Source organism: Panthera uncia (assembly GCF_023721935.1).
Source record: "Panthera uncia isolate 11264 chromosome B3 unlocalized genomic scaffold, Puncia_PCG_1.0 HiC_scaffold_1, whole genome shotgun sequence".
NCBI lineage: Eukaryota > Metazoa > Chordata > Mammalia > Carnivora > Felidae > Panthera > Panthera uncia.
In genome coordinates, this window is record NW_026057582.1 from 59,445,175 (window position 1) to 59,460,839 (window position 15,665).

The following is a 15,665-nucleotide window of genomic DNA, read 5'->3' on the forward strand; positions in this document are numbered from 1 at the left end:
AAGGCACTGAATTAGGCACTGGGAATAAAACAGTAATAAAGACATAATCTCAGCCCTCACAAAACTGCGACTCAAGTAAGAAGTCTCATATAAAAGTGATTACATTAAAGAATATAACTAAATTCTTTTTTTTTTTTGGAATATAACTAAAATTTTGTGGCAATCTTATTAAGAAATGTGGATGCATGTACTTGGAGAATGGTGGAACAAAATTTGTGACTATTTTAACATATCTAATCATCACGGTACTAATTATGTGCTAAAAAATAATTTGAATTAAGAATATGTGGGGAAATGTTGCTTTTTAATGGTAAAGAGGGAGGGGAAAATGCTTTTACAGATATATGCAGTTACCTGAGACAAAGCAGCATCCCGTTCTTCTATCACTGCATTCATTTCTTCTGCTGTTATTCTCTTTTTACATTCCTTGGTCTTGTAGATTCTATCCACAATTACAGCTCCATTCTTCTGAATAGCTATCCCTGTGTCTGCATTGTTTATTCTGTTCAGTAATTCCTGTAATGTCTACCAACACCATTATATGTTAGTCAGACATGAAGTTTTAATATATTTTATTTAATATAGGGTTTTAATTAATAGGCACATGTGAATTGTAAATTGACTGAGTGAAGTTATTGAATTTTCATATTGCAGCAAAGATGTACATTATTAGTGTGTCAATTCTTCTTTTTCCCACATCTTAGTTCTTGAAACCCACTCAATTGAACTTAAGCCTCTAAGATATAAGACTGACATCAAGAAATCTCCTCAGAGAATGGCTTACCATGTCATTTTCTTCAGGGTTAATATTTTCTAGCCTAGAAAAAAGGGACACAGAAAGCCTGATCAGTAGCATTTCCTTAGTGCAGCAAAATGAGTTCGCTTTTTAAATCTTTAGAACCTCAAGTAATTTCATTCGACTAGTCTTTAGAGTCAACCATGACACTGAACATATTAAAGTGCCACCTGCTCGACTCCATCTTTCAATAATGCTCCATATCTTCTGCGCTGACTTCAGACTGTTAAGTTATTAATGTTTACTGCTATATATGACTACAAGGATCAATTGTTCATATGTGCTTAGATGAGGAAAGTTCCCTAGTGATAGAAGCACTACTTCTCATCATTATATTTATTCCTGGACTTTCAATTCTTACCAAAAATTGTATTTCCTCTGTTTTTTGGACTTCCTCACAAATAAAGCAAGGCAAGTATTTTTATTGCAAAGTTTAACTATGTTCCCCAAAAAGCAAAGACAAATAATTGCCACTAAATTTGACCTGAAAATCTCTTGTGCTACCTATTTGTTGAAACAAATATATAGAAAGGCTGACCAAAACTGGACCACAGTTTTAGATGACTAATGTTATTTTCTCTTTTTCATTACATATATAGAATTACTGAATTTAAAGACTAAGATAGTAAATTGGTTCCTCTCATAAATGTGTTTTGTATTAGAAGAGTCACAGTGCTTCCTGAAATGTTTTTTGATGTTAATAAACTGAACAAATGCAGGAAAGGCAAAGAAAGAAGCTCTAAATGACATGTTTTAGAAAATGTCTATAATATAATTTAGGCAACCATTAAATTGGGTAAATTAACGAAAATTGGTAATAAGTATTAGTAAAATGATGTAGATTTTAGAAATGGCTCCATTATTTTAAAATTGTATTAAAAAGTTTAGATATAGAAGTTCCTGTTTTTGCATATCCTCCCTCCCCTATTTCTGGGCTCCTATGATTTAACATTTACCACCAAAGAAAAGCATACTTGGAAAAGATAATACAGAAACTTAACAAATTTATTACAAAATTGTCCCAAACTTCAGAGTTCAATGAAACTGCTACATTCATGGAGAGATATTTAGAACATTGCATTTTTTACAGGAAAAAAATAAACATATATCAAAAAACTATTTCTACACACATTTAAATAGTATAAGTTAAAAGGATGGTATGGTATAGTAATTTTGAATTATATATAGTTAATGGGTCTCAAAGGAGTAATGTCCACTTGGATTCACATTTCAGTATAGACAAATACTTTCACCTTTTATTTTTTTTCTCCCAAAATAACTCAACAGTTTTCAAATATCCTGCTTCATAAAAGATGGTTCTACATAAACTCTGAAGACAATAATCTTTTTTTACTCAATTAAAGAACATAGTAAAAAGTTTAAGGTAACAAAATTCTTACACTTTTTTATGATCATGTAAAAGTATCAGAAAGGCATTTAACCATCAGTTATTGGTTGGCTAAGTATCATTTTTAAGGAAACCATATGTAGTGAGAAACATTTACCTTAATATTGTTCTTTTTAGATGAAATCAGGCTAAGTGCTATTTATGGCAGTTTTCAAAGAAGATTCAACTTAAATCCTTATAAATTTCCTAATTAATTTATTAAACTCAATAATTTAAAATGTGAAAAGATACGTGAAAATTAAACATTTATATTACTAGATTACTGGAAGCTCTTACAAAAAACCAAAATTTAGATCCCAAGGTTATAAATACCCTTCTTTTGTTCCAAAGAACTACATATGATTAGGAAGAAAACAACAGTGTAGGCAGGTTACCTAACTTGTATGTTCAAAATAATTAACGCAACAAAGTGTATGGAATGTCTATGTGATACCTGTAAACGTTTTTTTCAGGCACTGAAAATTATTACTTTAAAGAGAGACAAATGAAGAGTCTGAATGTTTTAAATTAACATCTTTCTAGAGAATACGGTTAAGATAGTTGTATTTAGTCAAATATTAAATTTCCTTGTTAATTAAAATTTTTAAAAAATAAAATTTTCTGATCAAAGCCTATACCAAGTCCTTTCCACATTAATTTAGCATTACAACTATAAATAATGCATGTGACTGCCCTTAGAAGTACATAATGTATAGTGATTTATCATTTTGCTGATGAGCGAATCTGAATCATGTTTTGGTTTAAGTGTGCCAGGTCTGACACGCAGGGCATGAGGCTTAGTCAACCACTTAGCATTTATTTGGATCTCAATTTTGCTTTATTATTATCCTTTAATTATCCTCAATTTTGCTCTATGATTATCCTTTGTAAGTACAGTGATAAACGGTCACTAAAGAGACCACTAAGAGAGAAAACTAAAACTTTAACAAAAATGAGCAAAGGGTTAATTTGTGATTTGAAAAATTACATACAGACAAGTAACTTTCAATATAAACATGAGGCTGGAAAGTGAAAAGGCTAATATTTATATTTCTCTGTTTGTATTTCTTTAAAAGTTTCAGGAAGTACTTGTCACAGATATCAAAGATTAACTACATCAAAATTTAATCTCAACTAGATTACTTACAGCAGAGATCTGCAAACTTTCTGTAAAGAGTCATATGGTATTTTAGACTTCACTGCATGTTCTGTGCTGCAGCTACTAAATGCTACCTATGTAGACAAAGCATCCAAAGATAATATGTAAATGAACAGGTGTGGCTGTGCTCCAATAAAACTTTATTTACAAAACCAACTGAAAGGATGGATGTGCACCACAGGTCCTTACTTTGCTCATCCCTGATGTAGAGCACTGAAAAATGAGACCAGACCTTTGATGTTAAAACTGTAAGTGCCAACTATGACATATTTTTCTCAGCTGGATCATTCAATATCCATTTGAAAACTAACCACCAAAAAGAATGGATTTCAGAAAATAAAATTCAGTCTCATATCACTTACTGTATTACTTAAGAAAACATAAATATTAGACTACCTTTTAGAAAACTACTAAAATTACCTTTTAGAAAAAAGAAGACAATTTGAAACAGGTAAACCAGGCTTTCTATTTTCTATATAAAATTACTTGTCAGAGGTTTAAGGTTTACTAGCAGTATATATAACATATAAAGCTTTACTGGTTTAATAAAGACTGAAAGTAATAGTTGATTTTATATAAAATACAGCTGACAAACTATAAATTATTTATCATTAACAGGAGATTTACAATTATACAAAAGAATCTCAACCTTTTGGAAACTAAATTATGCTTACAACAGTCTAACTAGACATAGTCATGATAATTAGTAAGAATTTTGCTGAAGTAAATGTCCATGGGCTCAAGTTTCAATTGATTTCCTATACAGTGCGTGTTCTGACTGACACCCTTGCACTCTAAGTAAAAAGACCCCTACATGAAATGTCACATTTCTTGATTTATCCCTAGATCAGTCAATATCATGTCTTCTGAACCTATAGTCATTCACCTCGTTCAGTGGGAAGCAGCTAAACTTTAACCTCAAATGATAAAAAGAACTAGTGATCAGCTAATCAAAAACCTTGGAATTTGTTTTTATTCTCTCTCATTTTTACACAGGGCTACCTTAATATGTTAAAAAAAAAAAAATACCCTGAAGAGACTGAACACAATATCATGATCTCAAAAGTTGGAATATACATACACAAACATGTCTATATTAGTATGTAAATTTTAGTCATTTTAACTTGAATCCTTTTTACTTTTTTCCTAGTTTTGGATAAAAGTGAAAAAGAAAAAAACACTGAAGATTCAGGGCAGGGGAAAGCAGAAGTGGCAGAATATAAGCCAAGACAGACATCACAGAAAGATAGAAGTAGATCAAAACTGGCAAAGATGAAAGAGAAAAGACAAGGAATTTGAAGACTACAGGAAGCAAGAAATAAGGAGTTAAAACAAAAAGAGATGTGAAATAATGTATATTATTTCAACCTATAACTCACTGCCTCCAAATATGCCTTTCAGTCAAGCAAAGCTCAATTATAAATTGATTCTACCTTAATAAGGATTCCATCTAAAATGCACAATTGAGGGGTGCCTGGGTGGCTCAATCAGTTGAGCATCTGTCCTCAGCTCAGGTCATGATCTCACAGCTCATGAGTTCACCCTGCATCAGGCTCTGTGCTGACAGCTCAGAGCCTGGAGCCTGCTTCTGGGTCCCCCTATCTCTCTGCCCCTTTCTGTCTCTTAATCTCTTCCTCCTCTCTCAAAAATAAATAAACATTAAAAAATAAAATAAAATAAATAAAAGGCACGTTTTAAAGTTCAGAACTACAGGGGCGCCTGGGTGGCTCAGTCGGTTGAGCGTCCGACTTCAGCTCAGGTCACGATCTCACGGTTCGTGAGTTCGAGCCCCGCGTCGGGCTCTGGGCTGATGGCTCAGAGCCTGGAGCCTGTTTCCGATTCTGTGTCTCCCTCTCTCTCTGCCCCTCCCCCATTCATGCTCTGTCTCTCTCTGTCTCAAAAATAAATAAACATTAAAAAAAAAATTTTTAAAGTTCAGAACTACAGCCCTCAATTGAGTAGAAAGGAACATCCACAGTGACACTTAAAACTATGCTGACATACTATTCTTTTGTTGTTGTTGTACTTCCTTCTTATGTATGATTTTTCTTGGACTATGATACTATAGGAGCTGACTACAAACTGTGCCTAAGAACCAACAATTATTCATACCAAATAATATTTTAAGTATTTATGAAGTTATTTATTTAATGTTTATCTTCTCAACTAAACTAGAACCATAATGCTGTGTTCTGAGCAACCTGACACATAGTACATATTCAATAAATATTTACTGAATGGACTAAATAATTAAAAGAAAAGGCTTGGGATTGAGTGTTTTACTTTTTGCCTTCTAATACAAATGCTACAAAGAATAAAATGAAAAAGGCTCTGCCTCAAAGAATCCTAATTTCAATGTATTATAATAAAAATATATATACAAATTAAAGTAGACAATGAAAGGTAAAAAAAAAAATAGGGAAGAAAAATAGGCTCAATTAAGATCCATAAATTAAAGAGAGAAAATGAACAAAACTAAAAGACCAAATTAACAGAGGCTCTGAGGAAGAAGTTTTGATTTGGATATGTGGGCAGATGTTTGTGCCACTGGTCAGGGCAGGCGATTAAGGGAGAATAAGGTTTTAAAAATGAATAAAATTCCATTTGAGATGTGCTAAGTTTGAGTTGCCTGTGTAAATCTGAGATAGACAAGTCCTACAATGTGTAACTGACTTTGACTCTTTGGGCAAGTCATCAACCAGTCAGAATTTTTTCACCTATAAAGCACAAACGTCACCTACCTTGAGGAATTGTGACGTTGTATATAAAAAACTGATTTGTTACCTTTGGGGTATGATTTTCATTTTTGAAAAAAAACAAAATCTATTTAGAAGCAAATTTCATCAATAAAATTGGTAATTAACCTACATAATAAGATCTACAGTTACGAATTACAAGTAAATACAGCACTGTGCAGCAGTTGATAAGCTGAATGAAATAGTACTTGCAAATCCCCAAAGAGTTCTGAAGTTATTATAAGAGTATTACTGAAATAAGAAAGGTATCTACTTTGAAAAGTTGTGTGTAAAAACATTTGGTCCTGCAAGTGTTTTTATAGATATAAACAAACTGATTTTAAAAGGCAAATGGAAAAACAAAGGTACTAGAATAGCCAAAAAACAATTCTGTAATAAAAGAGCAAAATTAGAAGGTTAACATTATCTGATTTCAGACACTATAAAGATTCAATAATAAAGACTACGTGGTATTGGCAAAGGGATAGATTGCTTAAATCAATGGAAGAGAAAATAAAGTCCAGAAATTAACCCACACTAATAGAGTAAACTGAGTTTTTGACAAAGTGCCAAGAAAATTTCAGAGAAATGATGGCATTTTCAACAAATGGTGCTGGAAAAATGAATGTCCATACGCCAAAAAAAAAAAGAAAACCCAAAAAACAACAACAAAAAAACCCTAAACACCTCCACAAGTACCACATCTCTCACACAAAAATTAACTTAAAATAAATCACAGATCTAAATGTAAAACATGAAATTTATAGCTTCTAGAAGAAAACAAAGGATCTCAAAAAAGCTGTGTGACCTTATATAGGGCAATGAGTTTTATGTTCAATACCAAAAGTACAATCCATGAAAGGAAAAACAAAAATCAATAAATTGAATTTCATCACAATTTAAAAATTATGTTTTGCTAAATACAACATTAAGATAACAAAGAAACATTCACTGCTGATGGGAATGCAAAATGGTATAACACAGCCACCCTGGAAGAGAGCTTGGAAGTTTCTTCTAAAGTTAACAAAGATTTAACATCTGCTCCAGCAATTACATTACTAGGTTTGACCAACTAGTTTGAAAGCATATGTCCACGCAAAACCTGTATGCAAATGCTAAAAGCAATGTAATTCAAAATTGCCAGTAATTAGAAAAAAAATCACCAGGATGTAAGAGGATCCTAGCATAGTATGCAGACTATGAAAAAAAGCCTGACTATCTTACATAACCTCACCCAAGGGTGTAGAGGGGAAAAAAGAAGAGCCAACCCAAGTAACTTGGTACTTTGACTGAAACCTGTCAGATTAAAGGCTAAAGGAACTATACATAAACAGTGCCCTCTGGTAGGTAAAGTTGTTTCTCATAGGGGTATGGGTTAATGATACTGAAAGAGTTACAACATATACAGGGGTAGAACAAATAAGGAAATGGAGAGTGGAGGATGGAAACCAGGTTTCCTATTGTTGGAGAAGAAATTACACATAAGAAAAAGGAGAAAGCCAGAGTGAACTATGTGGTACTAGATTAGAATAAGAGAAGTCAGTATGAATTCAGATTTAGCTTAATAAAGATACAGATGGATACAGAAATAATTTCAGATATGTGTATATATATATCAGTTAGTATACATACATATATATCCTAGCTCTTTCTGTTTACTGGGCCTAGAAGTAGTCAGACCCAATAACAATGAGCACACCCAGCATCCAGATCTTGGTTTCTAATACCATTTTCCAATAAAAGGAATAAGGCCCCTCGGAAGAATGGCTAATTCTAGGGATGGGGCACATCCCTATACATCTCTAGAAGACATAACCGAGAGGCATCTTGAGGTGCCAGAGATTAGGAAAAGTGTTTAAAAATCAAAAGGATGGGGACATGTCAAAGGGATATAGAGGCCAACTGGAAGAGTTGCCAATGGCCAAGCTGGAATACTTTAAACAACACAGTATTAGATTATAACCCAAAGTATTAAAGAAGTATCAATGAGTCTATACTAACATAAACAAACAAATAGATGAGGGGGAAGAGATAAATCTCCTGTACTGAAAAATTACAAATAATTTATGTAGATAGTATCCCTAAAGAAAGTAGAGCTCAATTAACCTCTCAGCCCACATCTCTTATAACCACCTGAGTATGGGCCACACTTCAGTAATCTGCTTCAAAGAATATGAAAGAAGAATGTTGGTAAGTAACTTTACAGTGGAGAAACATGGCAAACACTACCTATACTAGGTGATCAAGATTAACATAACTGGTGTTAAGTCATGTTGATAGCATAATTTTGAAATAATACGATGAGAATGGCACTTCAGTCTTGTACTCTTTGTCCCCCCAAAAGACAATACTTTAGTCTAATCATGAGAAAAAATTCAAAAAACCCAAACTGAGTAACATTCTATAAAATGCCTGAACAATAGTCCTGAAAACTGTCAAATCATCAAAAACAAAACAAGCGAAGTCTGAGGAAATGTGATTAGAGTAGGCAAAGGAGTCATACCAACTAAATGTATATGGGATCTTGGATATGGGAACTTGGAACATAAAAAGGACATGAGAAAAATTAGTAAAATCTAAATAAAGTGTGGAGTTTAGTTAATAATTATGTAACAATGTTGCTTTCTCCCCTGTGACATATGTACCATAATAATGTAAGCTGTTAACAATAAAGGAAACTGGATGATGGTTAATGGAAACTCCCTGTACTATCTTTGCAACTTTTCTATAAATCTAAAAAGTATTCTAGGGGCACCTGGGTGGCTCAGTTGGTTAAGCATCCAACTTCAGCTCAGGTCACGATCAAATGGTTTTGGAGTTCAAGCCCCGTATCAGCCTCTGTGCTGACAGCTCCGAGCCTGGAGCCTGCTTCGGATTCTATCTCCCTCTCTCAGCCCCTCTCCCACTTGCACACTGTCTTTCTGTGTCTCTCAAAAATAAATAAACATTGAGAAAAAATTTTTTAAAAAGTACTCTAAAATAAGAGGTCTGTTGGGATAAGATAAAAAAGAAGATCAGTAAAGTTAGTGTAGTAAAATCTGAACAGACATCTGTTTATCCCATCATATAACCACATGACAGAAAAAAAAATTAATCAAACAGTAAAGAAAGTAGGACATCACATAGTAATTTTTTAAGATTTTATTTTAAAGTTTATTTATTTTCAGAGACAGAAAGAGAGAGAATCCCAAGCAGGCTCCATACTGTCAGTGCAGAGCCCATCGTGTGGCTCAATCTCATGAACCATGAGATCATGACCTGAGCTGAAATCAAGAGTCAGATGCTTAACAGACGGAACCACCCAGGGACTATCACAAAGTAATTTTTTAAAGCAGGGTAGAGAAATGATGATTTTGGTCAAATAGACCTAACTTTTCCTTTTACACATAAAAACAGGTATGGAGAAAAGGAGTGAGCTCACCAAATCCTGAGACTTCCACTAATACACAACTTGGAAATAACCTAAAAGACCAATGAGTTGATTAGACAGCCCAGAGAAAAGTAAAATCCTTCCTGAATAGAAGCCTGTGTTACTGAAGAATCTTTACAAAGGAAGCAAGAAGCACAAGGGCTGCCACTTTCTACTACACTGGTAGAACAAATAAAAGCTTCAAAGTAATACTCCATGGAATCAGGATTTACACAAAACCAGGCAGAATGAACCCTTGGTATACTGCAAAACACCAAACGAAATCCCATAAGCAGAGAACAGAACCTCCAATAAAAGGGTATACATCCCCAGGGAGATCTTCCCAATCTCTATTCCGCCTACCACGTTGCCAGAGGGCTATATAGACAGGTGGCCAAAAAGCAGTACCTTGCCAAGAAACTGTAGCTCTGAGGAGAAGACAAATAGATTTCAAACAATGTGAAATGTTTATGAAGGAAAATTCACTTGCACTATATCAGAACAAAGAAAAGTTCTTGACAATGTATGCATGAGCAAGATGAAGAGAAATGACATGGCAATTCTAAATATACACTACAAATACATAAGAAAAAAAGGATCATAACAGGCACCAGGGTAACTCAGGTGGCTTAGTGTCTAACTCTTGATCTCTGCTCACGTCATGATCTCACGGTTCATGAGATCGAGCTCTACACAGAGAGTGTGGAGCCTGCTTGGGATTCTTTCCCTCCCTCTCTCTCTCTCTCTGCCCCACCCCCACTCATACTCTCTCTCAAAACGAATAAATGAAATTAAAAAAGATCATAATATAAAAAATAACATAAACCAAGAGAAAGAAAATCTTCCTGCCAATGGTTGGTATTTTATTATTTATTTATTTTTAAATGTTTATTTTGATAGGTGGGGAGGGGCAGAAGGAGAGGGAGACAAAAATCTCAAGCAGGCTCCAGGCTCAGCACAGAGTCTGACATAAGGCTTGATCCCATGACCATGAGATCAAGACCTGAGCCAAAATCAAGAGTGGGATGCTTAACCAACAGAGCCACCAGGAACCTCCAATGGTTGGTATTTTAAAAGAACATAAGAACATGAATTCGATAAAATAAAGTTCATGGAGAAAATGCCAAAACATAAAGTGAATGAAAAGGGAAGTTGAAAACTTAAGGAAACGTACTGAGAACTATAACCAAACAAACAAATAAGTAAAAATTTAATAAATGAACTATAAAACACAGGGATAGGAATAGTGACAATTGGAACTACTAATATAAAGAAAAATTGTGAGATTATCACAGTGAATACAGAGAAAAAAAGAGGGATACAAATAATTATTGAACAGATAATACATAAAGACAAAAATGCCCCATTACAAGAATAACTATAGTCTCTAAAACAACCTAACAAATAGAATACAAAATTCACAAATCTAAAATTTCCATGAACTAAAAGAAGAATCAAAGAGTTCCTAGAGAGGCATGCTGTGGGTCTCCAAAATGTTATTAAAGAACAATCAACACAAACATCATGATTAAGTTCTACTTCAAGAACAAAGAATCCTTTAGGTATCCAGGCAGGAAAAAACAACAAACAAACAAAACAAAAACACAAGCCAAAAGTAAGTGAGGAAAAAAAACCTGTGACCTGACTTCTTTTTAGACAAACTAGTGTCACAAGATGGACTTTTTTACATTGCATAGAGTCAAAAAAAAAAAAAAAAATTAACCCAATAATTTTATTCAGAACCAATTTGAATATAAGGGTAACACAAAGCCAGTCTGAAGCATACTGAATCTAAGAATAAAGTACTTATTAGCCCTTCCTCAAAAAACTGACAGTGAAATTCAGTTACCAAGGGATTCCCCAAAATAAAGAAATCAGGTGTAAAAACATCATGTATGACAAAAGTTGTAGTAATGATTATTCAATACTTTTAAATACAAAACCAAAATTAAATAAAAGGAAATTTGGCTACCGAATCTAATACAGCTTTCATAAATATTTTAAAACTAGAATTTATAAAGACAAAGTAAAAAAGAGTTTAAAACTTATTTCATAGCTGAAAGTCAAAGGATATTGTTTAATCACTGCATGTTTCAAAAAATTGAAAAGAAGAATTGATGCTTCCAATACCTTAATGTTTTTCAGTCTCTTTTCTTACATTCCGAAGGATTTTTGGGGAATTAATATATCTTATTGTAAGAAAACTTTGGGGCACCTGGGTGGCTCAGTTGGTTAAGCAACTGACTTCAGCTCAGGTCATAATCTCTCAGTTCATGAGTTCGAGCCCCATATCAGGCTCTGTGCTGACAGCTTGGAGCTTGGAGCCTGGAGCCTGTTTCAGATTCTGTGTCTCCCTCTCTCTCTGCCTCTCTCCCGCTCAGGCTCTGTCTGTCTCTCTCTCTCAAAAATAAATAAACATTTTTAAAAAAATTAAAAAAAAAAAGAAAACTTTGCATGAAGTTCAAAAATTTCTTTAGTTTCACTTCAATTGATTATTACTCCTAAATTCAAGTAACACATAGCACGAGCTATGAGTCAGGTACTTTTCAATATTTACTAAATCATTTAGTTCTTATAACAACTTATACAAAGTAGGCAATATTTACCCATTTTGTTGACAAAAAAACTGAGTCCAGAGACTCTGAGTAATTTGTCCACTGCTGTACAGCTAGGAAGTAAAAAAGCCATGATTCAAATACAAATGCCTGGATCTGGAATCTGTGCTGTTAACCTTTACATTATATTGTCTCTCAAATAAAATAGTAATGTAAAGAATGATTTGATTTTTATCAAATTAATACTACGTATACATCCATTTAACTACCAACCACTCATTCTTGTAGATGATAGTGTTTAACTATATAAGTAAAGAGAAATGTTTGGGATAATGCTTCTCTATTAATAAAAATAGCTATTTGGGAGTAGGCAGTGGGGAATTCAGATGATTTTTTTTTTTTTTTTTAGTTTATGTCTATTATTCAATGAGTTTAATGTCTTTTAAGGAGTGTCTATCAGTCTTCAAAAAAAAAATGAAGCGATTAATCTGAACAAAACACAAACCACATTACCTAATCACAACTTGAACACTGTCATGTTAATTATTTAATGACTTTTTGTCTCCCTAATGAACAATGTTTTAATTAGTACTTTACTGTAATCCTCCATGGAGTCTAGCACAGTGTTGGGCAGAGCAAACACTCAATAAGTATATTGATGGATCATCATAAAATATTACATTACTACATTGTACCTATCTTACAAGTAACATATTTCTAGATACTCTAGGGCCTTTACCTACTTCTGACTCTTTAAAGTAGCATCATTTATATTATCAGGGAGCTTGAAGAAAAACAGAATCTTAAGTTCCACTCCAGACTTACTGAATGAGAATGAGCATTTTAACAAGATTTCCCAAGTGACTGAAGTCACATTAAAATTGGAAAATTACTTATTTCTAGAACATTGTTTATCTAAGTGTGGTCCATTATTTACCTATGTCAGAGTCACCTGGTGCTTGTTAAAAATGTAGATTCTCAGGAGCACCTGGGTGGCTCAATGGGTTAAGCATCCAACTCTTGATTTCAGCTCAGGTCATGATCTCACATCAAGATTTATGAGTTTGAGCCCTGCAAAGGGCTCTTTCCTGACAAGGCAGAGCCTGCTTGGGCTTCTCTGTCTCTCTCTCTCTCCCTCTTTCGGTCTCTCTCTCTCTCTCTCTCATAAAAATAAATAAATAAATACTGGAAAAAAGTGTAAATTCTCAGGCTCCACCTTATTTCAGGTGTCATTAAAGTTTATGACACACCTAATAAAGTCAAAATTAGTAAAGAATAGGAATGAGCATATTAAGCAGAGAGCAGTGAAAAAACCCACACATTTGAAATAAATCAAGAAAGCGATAATAAGAGAGGGAAGAGGCATCACAAAGGAAGATCCAGTAAGGATATCAACAATAGACTATGAAAGTAAAGAAAGTAATTGTACAGAGTACATTCTTCTTCTCTCTTTTTTTTTTTTTTTTTGGTGACTATTATTCCTGACATGCAAACTACTACACAGCATGTCAAAAGTTTCAGAAAGACTGTGGGGATATTGAATTTACTAGTGTACCATATAAGAATCAGTAACTTTCTGAGTATGTACTACCACAAAATGCATGCATTTTATAAATGCTCCAAAAGTCACAAATAGTTTCAAATGTATACATACACTTTTAGAGACATTTCCATATGCTTCACTCGTGCAATTGCTTCATCTCTCTCCTCATTGGCTAACTGTAGTCGAGACATAATAGCTTCATCACGTTCCCTCTGTGCAAAATACACTTCTTCAACCAGAGCTACCAAAATATATAATCCATAATTAATTAGAGAAAATAAAAAATGCCACTTTTAGCAAAAGTAAAAAGCAAAATTAATTTTATTTTACTAATTAAGTCAATTAATCACTTGAAAAGCCATTATTTTTAAAAGCTACTGCAAAATTGAGATATATTTCCTACCTGTAGAAACACAAATTAAAGAGGTCAAACAATAACAAATACTGGGAGCTTGTGAAATAAAGGTAACTCACACGTATACTGCAGACAGGTGTACATATTTCTACAGCCATCTGAAGAGCAATTTGGCAATATTTATTACAGTTTAAGATTTGCCTAGCCTATAACCTGGAACTCTTCTTTTTGGTATGCAGCCTAGAGAAATTCTTGCACATGAGCACAAGAAAACATATATTAAAATGCTTATTGTAGCATTATGTTATACCAAAAACTTAGAAATAACCCAAATGTCCAATAACAGAAGCAGGGATAAATAAATTACTAAAATGGAATATGATACAACATTTAAAATCAATTAGCTATGGACATAGAGACACATTTCAAAAATAAAATTGTGGCAAAAATTGTGAGGTGCAAGGCAAAACAACTCTATTATTTATGGACAAACACAATTAGTAAAAATATTAAAACAAGCATGGAAATGATAATCAACAAATTCAGGATAATACTTATCTCAGTAGCACAGTGGAAGAAAAGCAAAGAAAATGGGACCAAGGAAAAGCAAACAGGGGCAGAGCTGTGCTCTTTAGCACTGCATATCTCCAGGGAGCACCATTTATATAGATTATAATACAAATAGCATCATCTAGATTTGTGCAGCACTATATAGGAAGCTTTGATGTTACCTGAAATTGTCATTTCTCAAGCATAATTTCTACCTGAAATCTTATTTAACTTTTAAAATATCACTGCAATGTTAGACAAAAAGGGGCTTAAATACCTAGGTCACTAAACCAAATTTTATTTACACTGTCAAATCACAAAATAAACTTAGAAAAGATGTTTGAAATATTCTTTTAGTTCCCAAAGCATTTGGTTTTTGCTAACATTTGTTATAGATTAATGCATAATCAAGAATTATTTTTGTATTATTTAAATTATAAGTGGTAGAAAAGAAACAAACCCTGAGAATAAGTCACCTATACCTTTTCCATAATAGAATATAAAATGGAACATATAATGGCAAAGCTAAAGTCAAAACTATGTCCAAGAAGGTGATCCTATGGGAAGAGAAATACATTCATCCATCCATTTATTCACTCACATTCATTTAATCTTTCATCAAATATTATCAAATTCCTGTGACAGTCATCCATCCAATTTTAAGTAATATGACTAATGGTCTAAGAGTTATTACCATTCTGGAGATGTATACATTCTATTACAGAAAGACAGACAGTAGAGAGAAAAAAAGGCCCCAAAATAAATAGATTTAGAGAGATAAACAGATGGTAGTAAAGGCTTTGAAGGAAAATAAGGGTGTGTGAGAGAGAAAAAGAGTGATTTGGCAAATGGGAAAAGAATAAACTAATTTAGAAAGGGTGGCCAGAAAAGAGCTTTTCAAATAAATGACATTTCAGCACATGCAAATAAAGGAAGAGAAGCTATATATGTATATATTTGAAAGCAGACTAAGCAGAAGAAAAAGTAACACAAAGGCCCTGAAAGTACTACAGTAACGGCATCAAGGACAATGTACCCGGAACACAGTGAGAGACAGTGAGAGTTCTGAAAGATCACACTGGGCCTTGTAATCCATTGCAAGGATTTTAGATATCATCTAAACTGTGATGGTAGCCACTGGAGTGTTCTGACCAGGGAAATGACAGCATCACACTTA

The 15,665-nt window shown here is 33.4% G+C and overlaps 1 protein-coding gene across 4 annotated transcripts in view; it reads right to left on the bottom strand.

The window, feature by feature from the left end:
• Positions 1-15,665, bottom strand: part of MIPOL1 (mirror-image polydactyly 1) — a 304,816-nt gene that overhangs the window by 201,610 nt on the left and 87,541 nt on the right. For all 4 annotated transcript variants that reach the window (XM_049611603.1, XM_049611604.1, XM_049611605.1 and 1 more), the window contains 3 exons: positions 13,696-13,825; positions 785-818; positions 355-525 (listed from right to left, as the gene is read on the bottom strand). In XM_049611603.1, coding sequence (XP_049467560.1) covers positions 355-525; positions 785-818; positions 13,696-13,825 — 335 coding nt within the window. The remainder of the gene's footprint in view (positions 1-354; positions 526-784; positions 819-13,695; positions 13,826-15,665) is intronic.